Source organism: Fomitopsis serialis (genome assembly GCF_022376445.1).
Source record: "Fomitopsis serialis strain Sig1Antser10 chromosome Unknown B0H18scaffold_7, whole genome shotgun sequence".
Classification (NCBI taxonomy): domain Eukaryota; kingdom Fungi; phylum Basidiomycota; class Agaricomycetes; order Polyporales; family Fomitopsidaceae; genus Fomitopsis; species Fomitopsis serialis.
In genome coordinates this window covers 72,766-86,919 of record NW_025954967.1, presented here as the reverse complement: position 1 = coordinate 86,919, position 14,154 = coordinate 72,766, and the positions used below count along the sequence as shown (strand labels likewise).

At 56.0% G+C, this 14,154-nt stretch overlaps 6 protein-coding genes across 6 annotated transcripts; 2 read left to right on the top strand and 4 right to left on the bottom strand.

The window, feature by feature from the left end:
• Positions 1 to 19: 19 nt before the first annotated feature.
• B0H18DRAFT_951748 (uncharacterized protein) lies at positions 20 to 1,103 on the bottom strand (the record flags this gene model as incomplete). Its single annotated transcript, XM_048042037.1, has 6 exons — positions 20 to 37; positions 80 to 267; positions 320 to 426; positions 479 to 680; positions 734 to 913; positions 977 to 1,103. 6 exons carry the CDS (start codon positions 1,101 to 1,103, stop codon positions 20 to 22), a joined length of 822 nt encoding a protein of 273 aa, XP_047897990.1.
• Positions 1,104 to 1,445: 342 nt separating this feature from the next.
• Positions 1,446 to 3,145, top strand: B0H18DRAFT_870428 (formyl transferase; the record flags this gene model as incomplete). The annotated part of the gene is made up of 8 exons (XM_048040095.1): positions 1,446 to 1,692; positions 1,744 to 1,822; positions 1,958 to 2,045; positions 2,096 to 2,374; positions 2,426 to 2,527; positions 2,589 to 2,730; positions 2,780 to 2,958; positions 3,017 to 3,145. The coding sequence occupies 8 exons, from the start codon at positions 1,446 to 1,448 to the stop codon at positions 3,143 to 3,145; spliced, it is 1,245 nt and encodes a 414-aa protein (XP_047897989.1).
• Positions 3,146 to 3,495: 350 nt separating this feature from the next.
• B0H18DRAFT_1101883 (uncharacterized protein) lies at positions 3,496 to 5,611 on the bottom strand (the record flags this gene model as incomplete). Its single annotated transcript, XM_048032535.1, has 4 exons — positions 5,399 to 5,611; positions 5,138 to 5,348; positions 4,532 to 5,068; positions 3,496 to 4,454 (listed from the first exon to the last, which is right to left on the bottom strand). The coding sequence occupies exons 2-4, from the start codon at positions 5,331 to 5,333 to the stop codon at positions 3,496 to 3,498; spliced, it is 1,692 nt and encodes a 563-aa protein (XP_047897988.1). The 5' UTR covers positions 5,334 to 5,348; positions 5,399 to 5,611.
• A 982-nt stretch (positions 5,612 to 6,593) lies between these two features.
• On the bottom strand, positions 6,594 to 7,838 carry B0H18DRAFT_981833 (uncharacterized protein). The gene is made up of 3 exons (XM_048044500.1): positions 7,747 to 7,838; positions 7,580 to 7,683; positions 6,594 to 7,516 (listed from the first exon to the last, which is right to left on the bottom strand). Exons 1-3 carry the CDS (start codon positions 7,783 to 7,785, stop codon positions 6,748 to 6,750), a joined length of 912 nt encoding a protein of 303 aa, XP_047897987.1. The 5' UTR covers positions 7,786 to 7,838; the 3' UTR covers positions 6,594 to 6,747.
• A 2,360-nt stretch (positions 7,839 to 10,198) lies between these two features.
• B0H18DRAFT_981830 (uncharacterized protein) lies at positions 10,199 to 11,106 on the bottom strand. The gene is made up of 2 exons (XM_048044499.1): positions 10,551 to 11,106; positions 10,199 to 10,498 (listed from the first exon to the last, which is right to left on the bottom strand). The coding sequence occupies exons 1-2, from the start codon at positions 11,052 to 11,054 to the stop codon at positions 10,427 to 10,429; spliced, it is 576 nt and encodes a 191-aa protein (XP_047897986.1). The 5' UTR covers positions 11,055 to 11,106; the 3' UTR covers positions 10,199 to 10,426.
• A 1,303-nt stretch (positions 11,107 to 12,409) lies between these two features.
• On the top strand, positions 12,410 to 13,428 carry B0H18DRAFT_1207906 (uncharacterized protein). Its single transcript, XM_048036237.1, has 5 exons — positions 12,410 to 12,497; positions 12,550 to 12,756; positions 12,818 to 12,883; positions 12,956 to 13,022; positions 13,075 to 13,428. Exons 1-5 carry the CDS (start codon positions 12,441 to 12,443, stop codon positions 13,326 to 13,328), a joined length of 651 nt encoding a protein of 216 aa, XP_047897985.1. The 5' UTR covers positions 12,410 to 12,440; the 3' UTR covers positions 13,329 to 13,428.
• Positions 13,429 to 14,154: the final 726 nt, after the last annotated feature.

Sequence of the window (14,154 nt, the reverse complement as noted above, 5' to 3'; positions counted from 1 at the left end):
AGATCTTCCCGTCTCTCTCTCACTTGGGCCTAGTCCCCTAGTATCAATGACACTGAATAAGTGTAACTCGTCTGCTTACCTCAAGCTGTTGTAGGTCTTGTATGTCATCCTTGTCATCCTCTGCATCTGCATCCATAAATTGATTATCACCCTCCAGCCTGTCATCATCTACTGCAGCTTCATCCTTGTCAGACTGTGAGCTTGCTTCATGGTCTTGATCCTCCTCTGGTTGCTCCTGTGGAATGATTCCCTTGGCCTGCAGATATGCTTAAGTTTGGACTTAGCAACAAAACTGTCACTGATGCATGATAAGACTTACTAGTTGGTCTATACAAGAATTTGTATATATAATGTGGGTCATCTAGATCATCCCATAGTTCAACACCAGCAGGTCCATTTGTTGAGACATGTGGCTTGAATTTGACACTGGTTAGGCATATGAGTGAGAATGTGGTGTATAAAATCAATGACAACTCACTCAACAGAGTGCATCCACCCCTTCTTTGAGTCCTCAGTGATAGGCTTAGGAGCTGCATACCAATCAAAGTCATCAGGAACACCATCTTCCTCATCATCAGATGAGGAATCTGAATCATCTGAATCCTCTCCAGCCCTATAAATATGAAACTCAATGGTACCTAGGGCACTTAAGTCTGGCCCTTCAAGGCCAACAGGTTCATCTTGAATGCCATACATTAGCATGCTCACAACTGTTTTGGAGTGCATTGCATACCTATCACTTCCATTTCTTGGAACAAGAGTCTCTCAAAGTGGAAGAGCTGTGAGCCAAGTATGTTCCTAGCCCCTCCATAGATTGAGACAAAACTGTCATCCTGTTGGATGGGCATGCCATCAATGTAGCAACAGATGCCTGCTGTTATGTTCATGAAGTTTGTTATTTTGAAATCAAACACTATCATGCACATGTTAACAAATTCTCACTATGCAGACACACAACAACACTGAAACAACTTACTCTTCCCAACCTCACTTGGGATTATGCATGTTATAATTTTTTCATCCTCCCAGATTTGTTGATATTCTTCTAGGAGGTGCCCCTCGGATGCGATCCTAATTTCCACGCCTCGACGCTGGGATCGCATGGTCCCAACGGAAGTTGTACAATCTATCGCGCATCCGGAACTTTCTTTAGCTTGGCTGCACCTCTATTGGTGTGTCGCTCACAGAAGTGGCACCTCACGAAAGAAAGAGCCTGGTACGAAGTAGACTGCTAATGGAAGCATTTTAGCCTAACTCGCACAGCATACATGTACAGAGAATATTCGACGCGTACCTGTACGATGCCTGTTGTCTGCTGTATGAAGAGGACGATGTCGACGTCGATGCTGCCGGGATGCTGCTGTGGCGTCGGAGTCGCCGTCTGTGGAGGAGACCGGCGTGACCGGAGCCACCGCGTCAGCGAGCATTAGACGCCAGAAGGCATGATGCGGCCGCCAACGTCCAGCCTGCGGTTCCGACCTGTCTCTATCCCTCTTTCCGGGTCGTTATGCAGTTTTACAAGCTGTCTGAACCATCACTATAGCCGACGACACCGTTATGCGTCGTGGAACAGCGCGGTCGAAATACGGGCGTACCACAATCAAACGCCTGTCCACGACCCGTTAAAAATACTTTACCTCGGACGCGACGAGTTCTCTTGCTTGGTGCTTGAAGAACTACACAAAGCACAAGGTGCGCTTCTATCTTGCAAGCGTGTCGAATGGACGTAACACGGAAGGACAGATGTGTGGCAGGAGCTGGTGGTTGTGACGACCCCGGACGCAAAAGTCGGCAGGCGAGGCTCGAAATTGACTGTTTGTGAGTCCATACCGTGATACCGTAACCCTCTGTTCGATTCCTGTGGGCTGTAATGCATATTTCCACAACTTTTGTGCTGCGCGTGCCACTCTTGTTTTTCCGTTGACGGCGCTGAGACACCAAGGCTGACGATGTGCAGCGCCTTAAAGACCCTGGGGCAACACCTCAGCCTACCCGTGCACTTCGTCCCGCCAGGGAAGGGTAAAGACGTCTTGAAGACATGGCAGGTAAGTGTTTCGCAAACAACGTTCTTCTCTGCTTACGTTCGTCCACATAGCTACCGCCACCATTCCCCGAGCCAGGCTCCGCCCCGCCTCTCTCACACATCATCATCACTGCCTCTTTCGGGCGCATCCTCCCCAACTCCGTGCTTAACCTCTTCCTACCGAACAGGCGTCTCAACGTGCACCCGTCCTTGCTGCCGGCATATCGCGGGGCCGCACCCATCCAGCACGTTCTCCTGGATGAACAGAAAGAGACTGGTGTGTGCGTTATTGAGATGATGGAACGCGTGAAGGGGATCGATGCGGGTGCGATCTGGGGGCAGGAGCGAGTTGTAAGTGGTGAGATATGCCAAAACGTACCGAAGCTGACAGTTTCGGCGCAGGCTATTCCCGAAGGGGCAGATTACGCTGACCTTCGTGATGTGTCGGCTCAAACAGGTGGCAAACTCTTGGTCTCCGTTCTTCGTGACATGCTGTCTGGCAGAGTCAGCATTTCCGGCCGCAGTCCCATCTGTCGTAGAACTTACGCGTATCTCCTCTTTCTAGGCAACGTCTCAGCCACAAGCAGAGAATCCCGCAGCTCCTCGGGCACCTCTTATCACCACTGCCGACGCGGTCATTGACTTCGAGACCATGACCGCGGAGCAGATCACGCGACGTTCGCGTGCGTTCTCGCATCAGGTATCTCGTCCCTCTCGCTCCCTTCTACACCATTAACACGTGTGGTGCCCTTGCAGAAACCCCTCGTAACTCTCTCAAGTCCGAGCGAACCCTCCAGCTGCACTCTCCTACAGTTCATGTTGACTCGACAGACGTGCTGGCGCAATTGCCTGCTCCTGGGACGGCTGTCTACGACCGAACAGTGAACTCTCTTCTCGTGCGCTGCGCTTCCGATACGGTTCTCAGCGTACCGCAGGTATGACTGAATGGGCGAAAGTTGGCAGGAGATGGCGTTGACGTTCTTCGCTCGGCAGGTGAAACAGCAAGATCGCACGCTGCTGAAGGCGAAGGACTGGTGGAACGGGGTGCGCCCCGAGTTGCGGTTGACCGGCGGTGATGAAGGGCCAGTCCAGTTCCTGCGTCCCGCACTGACTGAGCCATGAGCTTAGTCATGCTCCTGTACCATGAGTCGGGTGCTCAGCGAGCGACGAAACGATCTAAAGAGAGCTTCATTGAGTAAACCTTGCACAGAGACATCCTATGGCTAAACTTCCGCTGTCCGAACGTACAATGAAACCAGAGATCGAGCGATACGCGCAGGATACGCGTACGAGACTATCTATCCATCGGGTTGACTTTGAACCATCATAACATCATAGCGTTCCGACCAAGATTCTGACGCACCGAGAGCCGGCGCGTACCTCATTTCACCTCGTTCTTGCCTCGTTCCGCAAGCCCGATCGTGTTTCGCGTTAGATCACCGTCTGTCTCGTAATGGCGCCTCACGCGAGGTTCAAGCGGTGTCTATGCTCGCCCGCTTGGACCGCCATGTGCCCACGTCCTTCCACCCGGTGAGCAGCGACTGCACGCGCTTGATCGACACGCGGCTGGGTAGCACGATCTCCCCCAGATCATGCAGCTCCTGCGTAACCGGCGAGATCTCCGGCGACTTCGGGACCTCCTCGACCTCTGACGGCGCGCTGGCTGGATGGTCACCGTCGCTATGAGCTTGCTCGGCTGTCCCGTCAGGGCTACCGAGCAGGTATGCGCTGTCTTGATACTCGTGGAAGGACGGTGGAGGGGAGATGCCAGCCATCTCGTGTCCGTACGAGGTGGAGTAGGTCGAGGCCGGACTGTCAGGCCGGCGTGTTGCCGCTTCCACGACTACCTTCTCGGTCCTCGCAGCAGTCTTCATGGAGACTCGGAGAGGCGCAGATTGCGTCGTACGGGGTGTCTTGTACAACACTGCGCTCGTGTCCAAGTCCTGTACGATTGGGACAGACTGCACAGAACCGCCACCGGTCGGCATAAGCGCGATGTCTTCGGGACCTGAGATCCACGTCTTCATGATCCCATCCGGGGCCGTCGCACCCTTGGTCAGGATCGTTGCACTATCCAGCGCCCCGGATATCAGGACGTCTGCCACTGTCCACTCGCAGCCCCAAGTATCGTCTTTCCTCCCGGGCCCTTCCCTCGGCGTGAGGCGTGCGAGCGCACAGTCAAGGGCCTTCCCGAAGGTGGTCGGGTGCATGATGAACGACCGGACGTTCTCTGGCGCATCTGCTTCTCTCTTCGCATCGGTCGAGAGAGACGTCGCGCACATGAAGGCAGCGATGAAGGCCTCCATGCTGTCGACGAGCCTCGCGCTCGCCTGTGGGTATCGAGCGGACTCCGCGGGCAGAAGATGGATGATCTGCGGCGACGCCGCCGAGGAGAGCGGCCGCATCGTGCTGGCCTTCGACGTGAGCAGCGCTTCAATGTGCGTGTGAGGCGTATCTCCAGAGGAGCGTTTCTCCCGCTTAGCATTCGTAGAGACGCCAAAGACAGACCTCGCTTTCGCAAAGACGCCTCGCGAAAAGAGGATGTAGCAGCTGATGGTTTGAAGAATGACCGGCCGATGGTGGTGACGTAGATAGTGTGGCGAAGCAGGACGTTGTCTGGTAGCTGGTTCGGGAGGAAATTGACCAAGACGTCAAAGGGGCGCTTTCCGTCCGTGATCGTTGCTGAGGGCGAATCGACTGGCATGGAGTGCCTGCGGGCGGAATGGCGACCAACACGCAAGACGTTCAGTGCAGTGCGCCTGCCCGACGGTAACATCCCGTCGTCGTCGTTCTCCGCCAGCTCGTAGATGCCCGAGCCGCCGTACTTCCGCCAATCGCACGCAACATGCTCGGCCCAAAGCATGACATCGGCGAGGCGCGTCGTATCCGTGTTCTCCGCAGAGAGGGGTCTCGAAAGGTGCAGGATCCGCAAAGCTGGAATAACGAGGTTGGGTATCTCGGGAGGCTCGTGGGTGGCAATGATCACCAGCGAATGAGCGTAGTGTCCGGACAGCAGTATGGGACAGAGGTCCTTGTACGTCGGTGCTGTTGAGTCGGTGAGTGAGCATTCGTAGAGCCACTCTCAATCGAGCGGCATGAGAAGGAAGGTCTTACCGCCCAGCACGAGAATGACATAGCAGCGAGGAAACGACGTCACGGATAGCAGGGTGTCCATCTTGAGAACCCAGGTGTTACGATGCGCGAGTAGCTTGCTAGGGAGGGGTATGAGGCCGAGGTGGGCGCGTCGCTCACCACCTACCGGTCCATCCTTGTGGCCGTCGTCAGATGGCACGGGAATCCTAGCACGCATGGTCAGCAGCAAGAACTGGAAGGCTAGTGAGATAAGAAAAGATAGTCCAGGTCATATATACTCACAGTAAGACCGCACTGGAAGCGTTGCAATGATAGTCGGCACGAAGTCGTGTTCGCTTGTCGCGCTCGCTCTCGGCGGGCAATTCAGCGTCGTTAAAGGGGGGCCGAGTGTGTTGAATAGCCCGTGCGACCGACTAAGGCTATTACCGCGCGACTAGCAGACACTGACTTTTCAGGCGAGTGATAGAAGATAAGGGAAGACGTATCTGTCCCTTGCTAACACCAATGTCAGGAAGCGAAGCGAATATCCGTACATGACATTGTGGAAGTAGCATAGAGCGCGATACGAACAGTGGTGTTTCAACTGTTGACGCACTGAGACTTCCAAAGACAGTGACCTAGTATGACGGCGCAACATTCCTACGGCGCGTCGAGCGCTGTAGTAAGGTACATGGCAAAGGATACGCGGGCAGGTTCGAGCCAAGCATTCACCAGTGGAAAGAATATTATGTGCGCACCCAAGCATGCATTGAGAGGTCTCCGTCCGAGTCCTAATAGTCAGTCTGTGTTGCACAAACGGGTTTTCCTGGACTCAGCTGTCAGTAGAGCTTCTGGCCCAGAACTTGAACGAACTCGAGCGTGCTACACCGTGAGCCTATCGTTGCCCGTCACCTCGGTTGCCGTCCTAGAGCCATCATCGGACTTGCTCTCGCGCACTCAAAGTTCTTAGGACCCAGGTAGTGAAAGGAAGAGGGTGACCGGAAGCTAGCAAGCCTCAGACTGTCACGGTGTGAAGTAAGTATACTGCTTGATGTACTACTGCAGTGCTTGCACCTTGACTCTGAGGCGCCCGAACACGATCACGTGGCTCCGACTGGCCTTCGTTCGTTTGCACGCCGGCGGGGAGCCTTTGAGTCGACTGCGGGGTTCGGAGGCTCAATGTAAGGATACTTACAGGATTACGGCTCGATGTAGTTTCCTGTTCGACCTCGGATACGCTTAGATTCATAACTCCGAGTCGATCCGGCCCATGCATGTTGGTCAAGTCGGGCAGTGCGACTCCGAGTCGCGCGGAGCTCCGATGCCACTACTTATCGCCTAGCCAGGGGAGATCAAGCTCGACGCAGTCACGCACCAATGCTGACGTCCAAATGGTAATGACTTGGACACTTGTCTCATGCACTGGCTCGTAGCCTATCGGCCATTTCACATTTGATTCGAACCTCCACGTATGCACGTTCAGTCTCAGACTTGACTCTCGTTGCCGCACACTGCGTCTTGCGCTCTATACGACATGATACTGCTACAATCTCAGAATCTCGTCTGTTCCAGCAAGATAACTGTATGAAATTAACGAAGAGACGTAGATATTTTGAGTCCATTCACTAGCACAACGAACATGCTCTAATCTATCATCGCATCGCATCTGCCTCCTCCTCAAAGGTAATTGCTTGTTCCAAATACATGGCTGCGATTCTCCTGCACCACTCCGACTCTATCATTGCATCTGCCTCCTGCGGGTCAGAGGCGTTTGCTTGTTCCAGGTACTTGGCTGCCTCTCTCCTGCGCCGCTCCGCCTTCTTCAGCACCGCTGCCTTTTGACTGTGCAGCGGCGTAAATTTCAACCCCTGCTTGGTCCGGTCTGCGCTGTTGCCCGACGCAGCCTTCGGCGCCGATACTTTCGACCTCTTAGAGCTCTCCGGCTCCTGAGCAGACGACCGACGTCGCTTGCGCCCAGATGGGACCTCGCTACCGCCGGAAGCGAGCGGGGGAGCAGCGCCCGTATCCAATGTGGTCGGTTGTACCTTCCGCTGCTTACGCGGCCGTCGCGCCGCGGAATGAGACAGAGAGCACACCGAATCGTAGTTTACTGTCTTGACGGCCCGGACGGCCAGTTCCAACACACCCAGGCTCTCCTTTGGCGCGGACGCACTGAGGGTCGGCATCAGGGCGTCGTTCGTTCCGACGGCCTGCATCGGTGGTGGAACGAAGTCTTGGTAGGCGCACGCCATGTCGAGGGCAGCCTGCATCGCGGGATTGGGGGGGAACTCGAGGTCGGACGGAGGAGTAAGGGGCCGCGAGTTCATGCCGTATAGGCCATCCAAGATGGCTTCCACTTCGTCCTCCGTGATCGGGGGCATCGCAAGTCCATCTAGCGCGACATTCGCTTCCTGAGCGAACTTCAAGTCGTCACAGAGCGGTCGCTTCAACATATGGGCGCTACGAACAAAGGATTTGACTCACAATTCGTCATAACTTTGTTGATAGGCGCAATGTTCAGCGTCGACGGAGTAGAGCTTGTCGAATCCGTTACGCGGGTCGTTGATGAGCGAAAACGAGTCCGACGGCTATGTGCACGCGACCAGTCAGATCGCGCTCGGGCGGTATTGCGCGTAAGATGTGCAACATACCTGGTAGCCGGGTAGGGTGCCCTCTGGATAGTAACCCATGAAGGACCCCGGGACGAAGTCTGGCTGAAGTACTTGATCGATAACCTGTCCGGAGAATCCAGCGAGGACATCGTAGTCTTCTTGAGGGTCGTTCCAGAGTTGATTCGGGTTGAAGATGAAAGGTTGTGTGAACGCGGACTCATCGCCGAAGAAGAAAGGATTCATTGCGGTGTAGTGTAATGAACCTGAGGTGGATGGAGTTGGTTTCGACGAGAGGGGGGCTGTAGCTGAGCGTGGTGCCGAGTGATAAGTTGAGGAGCGTCCACAGTTTGTCTGCGCCGTCCTTTATACCTCTACGTCGTCCCGCGTGAGGTAGGGAAACACGAGGTGCTGACGAGGGCGCGCGGAGGCGCCCTGATCCTTCGCCGCGCACAGGCATTGTGCGCGGCTCTGGCTCATTGGCTCGATGGCGGATCTCAGGAATTTCGATGTTACCGACACGACGCAGCAGAAGGACGACCGTATGCGGAAGGGCTGGAATGAATGTGATAGCGGTGGGGTCCACCATGAGGCAGCGACCGTGAACGGGGGAAGGGATCAAACGGTTGAGTCGAGATTGTCCATTGACGCGCAGTGACTGTGACCAATCTGGGTAGGAGATGTTTGGCGCCGTAAGCCCTTCGTAAATGTTGGCTGTGACCGTTCCTTCAGTCCTAGGGTGGCTAGACAGGGTTCAGACCCGCCTCGCGCGGCAGGTTGAGCGTGGGATTTACCGTTGGGCCACGGTTTCAACAACATGCGCGTGATGTCCAGATAGGGCGGGAAGACTAGAAATTGCACCTCTGGAGCTTCCATTGTCGTCGCTGGAAGGGATCCCTGCCGGATTGGGACGGCGCAACCACGACGATTGCATTGTGCGGCAGCTCCGGTGCACAGCCGTCGCCACTCATCAAAAAGAACATGCGGAGCCTTTCATTTCGCTTGCAAGTTGGTCCACGGGCGAGCGCGAGGTTGATGGGCCCGCATTTCCCCGAGGGCCTGAGGCGTGGTTCTTGGTCAGGTCCCGAGATGCGAATCTACTAGCTACGCAAAAAGAGTCAGCATTTTGGGTACCAGAAATATTACCTACCCATTTTTCGCAGCCATGGCGATGCCTATGCTTCTGTGAAGAGCGGCGCAGTCAGAAGAACTCGGTGCAAGCTGGGAGGAGAGCTGGTACCGCCTCCGTCATGCGTGAAGTAGCACCGAGGCGGGACCCCCGGCGGTCTCGCCCAGTAAGCCTCCGCCCAAGTTGGACACTGCTCTCATCGGCGGTGCATGAGTCTGTAGCGCCAGGATGATCGCACGCCCGACATTGCTGGACGGCGGCCGGCGAAGAGGTTTCAGGCTTCGCTATTGTCGTCCACGTTCTGAGGCTATTGTCCAAACGGAGGCGCGCCTCGTTTTGGGAGTCCTTGTATTCCTGTACGTAAAGAGTCGGGCCTAACCCGCCACTGCCTGCCACTGCACTTGCTAAGGGATCTAGGGTCTGCGATTTGGGATGCGTCAGCGGGTGCCACTCCGGTTGGCTTGGGACCCAGTCGAGGACCCCGGTCCATGGTGTCCTGGGCGTGACCCGGCGCGTGCAGAGGAAGAGCGTGCCACTTACTGGCGACACTCGCCTTCGGTCCAGTGCTCGGACCGAGCGACCGCACCGACGTCCTACGGGGAAGCACTGGGCAGCGCACCCTGGGTGCAGGACTTGTCGGCCGCCTTTATTGGCGGCCTTGGAATGTGGGCACAAAGACCAGGCAACAAAGACTTCGTCACGTCGGCGACGTCGTCTCCTAGGTTGTGGCCCGCACTCCATGTTGCTTTGACAAACGTTTCCTTGCGTCCTCGGCATCGTCCGCTCGCCTTTGTCTGCGTCGCGCCACGACTGAGTCGCGACATATTCCCCACGTCCTGCGCACGACTTCGTCGACCGACTTTCGGCCCTGGACGTTGTTGCACCGGCTTCCTTCGACCGTCAGGAAGGCTGAATCCCACTGTCGCTCATCTGGCGGTACAACGACAGAGACCACTGAACAGTCCTCTCTGTTGTGTACCTACGAGGTCGGCCACTGTCCGAACCCGGAACAGTCGCTGACTTCGTAGGTCGTACTCTTCGACCCTTCGAGGGAGTGTCTCTCAGCTTACGACTCCGAGACACGCCTCACGGACGAGGGGCGCTGGTAGTCGCACGCCGGACTGTGCATATCCAGCGAGTCGCGCCTTACGACTCTCAAAGTTGATCACGGTCGGCAACACCTCGAACACATCTCAGAACAGTTCGTCGTAGAGAAGTTGGGACACGCACGATACTCGACGACTATGGGGTTCTGCTTACACACTGTGAGTGTTACCATCTACCTATGTTCCTGCCTGCTGAGACTCGCAAGAGATAGCAGTCATTAGTTATCAAGGGAAACTGCGCACACTGCGCGCGGATGAACGCCTCAAGCCGCTATTCGGAGAGCTGCTTTGCTTGTCGCTAGAGTGGAACAGGGCGTCGGATTTGACAGTCAGTGCGCGCGTGGTACGTGGTTCCGTCTGTCTGACGTTGTGCGTGTATTGACCCGGGGCGTACAGACTGGTCCAAATACTCAACCAGGTCTCGGGTACCTGGACGGACTCAACGAGGAATGAGATTACACCCGCAGCCGAGAATGGTCCTCCGTCATCAGAAAGGTAGCTTGGTATAGTTGGTGGGTCGAGGGATACTGGCGGGGTTGGGCATTTTCCGGCGGTACGACTGTGGAATCTTTAACCATCCCGCAACTTATAAGCCGAGGTCGCAGACATACCTCTTTGAAGCCGACGATGCGCTTCTGCATGTATTGCATCGCTTTGCGCCGCTCCTCCTCCCTCGCTTCGCGCGTTCGCTCCCACTTGTGCCCCTTAAACATCCTCCACCTCTGGGCGTACAGCCTGCTGCCAATCTCCGCGCTCGGCTCTGCCTTCTCCTTCAACTCGCCCTCCCACTCTACGCCCCTCGCCCATGCCTCCTCGCTCACTAACGCACTCGGGCCTGTGGCGCTCTGTACGCTTGCTGCCGTGGCAAGCTGCTGGACACCGAGCTTCGGTCCTGGGGGAAGCAGATGAAGCGTATTGCTTGCGCGAGCATGTTTGATGAGCTCTGCCTGCCGACGGCGCGAATACTTGGGCGGCGCCCACCGTCCGGACTCGGGGTTCTTTCGCGGGAGGAATGGGTTGGGGACCTTTGGGCGGGTGGTCGCTTCAGGAGACGCATCGAGGACCGCTGCAAGCTCCCTTAGCCGGAACTGCTTGATGGCTTGCACGGCAGCCATTGCGGGCGCGTTGGAGGTGATGGGTAGCGAAGGAGGCGCAGAGGTCGGCGTCGGGCACAAGTCGTGGCGGACCGCTGAGCCCGTCGCTGTAGATCGGCACCAAATAAGGTCAAACATACGCCCCCGTCCGCGTCCGAGAAAGTCAGTCGTGTCGTTCGCCAACGCCGACGGTTGTCGACCGCCGACTGTCGTCCCGGCTTGCCTCTGCTTTGACCACGCCACACCTTCTCGATGACTTCTGCTCCGCTTCAGTACTCTGAACTGGCTCTCGGTCCGCTGGCAGCGACAGAGACCCGATTGGCAGTGCTAGACGCAGCCCTGTGTGCTACAGTATCGCTCAGATCCTCGTTCGCTTGTCCCTGTGCGCGGACATTCTCAAACATTGTCACCAACAAGTAGCGGTTGGTTCTGCTCTGTCGCGCGGTACCCGCAAATCTTTGTGCTATGGGGCTCCTGTCATGGAAGTTTCGTGCGTTTCAGACTCGGATTCATACTAGAACCTCGCAACCTTGCCAACAGTCTGTCCTACGCCGTGGCGTATCGAGATGTCTGTGCTGCCCCTGCGTCGTGTAATATTGGCATGCGGTAGAGGGCAAGGATCCGATCCATTCACGCGGGCTTCTTTGCTCTGCTGTACGTGATCCTAGTACTCTCGTCTCATTCATACGCTTATACCACGGGCAGTCTTGGGAATCCGAGAGGCAGACGCAATAGGTACTCGGAGAATCCCTGAAGCTAGGATTAATTCTATGCAAACATGAGGCGATGCACAGAGCCTATCATGCGTCCTTCCCGATGGCAAACTAGTTTGTCAATGATCAAAATATTCCAGGCACCGAGTGGCTCCCGCGTAGCGGCTTGCCTCTGTCAGTCCCACGGGACCAAGCTGTGGCTCTAGCTGGTAGTGGCACATTGCTACTTCTGGCAAGCCTTGTATTCCATAGCCGAGGACCGTTGCCCTTTGCGTCCGATTTCGTCTCCAGGCGTGCACGCGGACAAACCCATTCATCTCCTTCTGGGGTGGATCACCCCTATCAAATTTGGTGGCGTGTCGCGGAGGTACAGGGTACAGCTTACTGGCTCGCTGGTGCCCTCCCACGTACGCATCCAGCATCTGCGATCGTGATCTGCGACACGCACAATGGATAGCGCAAGGCACGCGCTTACCGAACTTCCGAAGCTTCTCGAGCCCTGGCCGCCCTACGGGGCGGGCACTTTCCCAAACACGCGTTACTGCGGTCTCTCGATTGGTCTTCGTATCTGATGCGGATCTAATGTAGCTGGGCTCCCGGGTCCTGCCTTCGAACCTTCTTCTCTTGTCCGTCTCCTTCGAAACACATAAATACCCTACCCATCGACGCCTCTTCATACTGCGCGCCTTCCACCATGTCCGACTCTGCACTCTTTTGGACAGAACTATCCGCGCTTGAAGAGTTTTTAACAGTGCGTGCCCCCCATCCAGCGTGCATATCCGTGTCTCATATCCTTCTCCCAGCATGATACGTTTTGGAATAACCCAAACCCATTCAATGAACTACAACTCCCAACCTCGCCAGAATTGCAGCAGACGTCGGCATTCGAAGCCGACGCACTAGAACCCAAGCACAAAAGAAGGCGGGTCGACGACGTATGTGTGGGTGAAGGCATTGCGAGTGGGTCGTCCGGCCACGGCGGAGGCATGGTGGAGGGTTTACAGTCCAATGTGAGTCACTCATACTCTTCATAGTAAATACCTAAACGCCTAACAGGCCCCGACTTTTCAGGATCATAACGGTTCTGTATCAGCGCCGACTGAAACGGCGTCGGGCACGGACTCGGCACAGTTATATGTGAGTATGGTTAGCGGTGGGATAATGTGACTACTGACTTGCCCCTCCCCTCGTAGTATATAACTCACAAAGGCCGCCAACTCCCAGTACGGGGATTACACGGACTCACTGACGGAGGGTACACATGTGGCCTGCCAAGGTGCGAAAGCGGCGCAAAATTTCAGTCAAAGAAGGATCTTTGGCGACACCAGACGTCAAGGAAGCACTCGAGAAGCAGTTCTGCAAGCCAACGCTCTTCAAGTGCCCGAACTGTGGCAGCGAGCAGTCTCGCGTCGATAGCCTCAAGCGGCATGTTAAGATGACCGACGCTTGCCGCGAGCCCGTCCTGGCCGCGGTGAACAAGGTCATGTCCGAGAGGCTCGCGGAGGGCGATACAAACTGTCAGCCAGTGGCCAGCGTGGACGACTTGAGCCCCATGAAACATCTCTCGCAGTACGAGGTTTGAAGGTGGCAGCATGGACTTGGTAGACTGCCTCCGGAGAGGTATTCGCGCGTGGCTAGAGTTTCGGCTGGGAGTTTCGTTGTAGATATGTATGTATAGTATGAACCAATGTACCGTGTCGACTCGTCATGTCTCTTACGACGGGAAGACCCCGTTGTCCGAACATCGTGCTAAAGCGTCCAGGGCGTGGCCGGGCATGTATGTATCGAAAGGGTGCGTGCATTTCGTGTGGCTGCTCAACTCTGTGACCGGCAACTGATACTCCAAACCTTCGAACAGGTTATGTCGGACGGTCCAGTCTCAAGTGCGCGGCGTCGCAGACGGGGCGGCGGGACATCGATAATTGCGCGCGATGCGTTCAGTTGCCTCTACCTTGGTCGCGGCTTCCATCCCCCCTTTCTCTGTCGAGATCGTCTACTAACAGCACCATCTGTAGCATCAAGTTCTCCTGCTTTCGTGTCTTCCGGCGTCCGTCAGTACAGTCGCGGTGGCTATTTGCGTCAGCTCCGGCATCCCGACTGTCGGTTAGTCCATTCCGACTAGCGCAGCACTCATACGACCGACGCGTCGTGGCGGCGACCATCTTGGAAGCAGCGCGGATCCCGGCCATCGGGTGAAGTCCGGAGTCGAAATTTTTGGAACACGAGGTCAACTTCTGGTAGCCGTCGCAGGGGCCAATGGGCGGTCTACGACTGGGATGCCGTGCAACGTGGCTGACCATGATGATGTGCGCCCTCCTTATGCGGACAATGCGGCTTTACACCCCCTTCTCCGGCGGGTATGCCGCCAACCACCGAAGGACCGGCGCAGGACAAATGTCCATCTAATG

What these genes read in the sequence shown, in the direction of transcription:
- B0H18DRAFT_981830 (XM_048044499.1), bottom strand. Translation starts at nt 11,054, where the DNA reads ATGGCTGCCGTGCAAGCCATCAAGCAGTTCCGGCTAAGGGAGCTTGCA. An exon ending in GCATCGTCGGCTTCAAAGAG is followed by an intron (nt 10,499 to 10,550) that starts GTATGTCTGCGA and finishes AAGATTCCACAG; the next exon opens with TCGTACCGCCGGAAAATGCC.
- B0H18DRAFT_1207906 (XM_048036237.1), top strand. Translation starts at nt 12,441, where the DNA reads ATGTCCGACTCTGCACTCTTTTGGACAGAACTATCCGCGCTTGAAGAG. An exon ending in CGCTTGAAGAGTTTTTAACA is followed by an intron (nt 12,498 to 12,549) that starts GTGCGTGCCCCC and finishes TCCTTCTCCCAG; the next exon opens with CATGATACGTTTTGGAATAA. An exon ending in TACACATGTGGCCTGCCAAG is followed by an intron (nt 13,023 to 13,074) that starts GTGCGAAAGCGG and finishes TGGCGACACCAG; the next exon opens with ACGTCAAGGAAGCACTCGAG.
- B0H18DRAFT_981833 (XM_048044500.1), bottom strand. Translation starts at nt 7,785, where the DNA reads ATGGGTTACTATCCAGAGGGCACCCTACCCGGCTACCAG. An exon ending in GCACCCTACCCGGCTACCAG is followed by an intron (nt 7,684 to 7,746) that starts GTATGTTGCACA and finishes GCGTGCACATAG; the next exon opens with CCGTCGGACTCGTTTTCGCT. An exon ending in CAACAAAGTTATGACGAATT is followed by an intron (nt 7,517 to 7,579) that starts GTGAGTCAAATC and finishes TGACGACTTGAA; the next exon opens with GTTCGCTCAGGAAGCGAATG.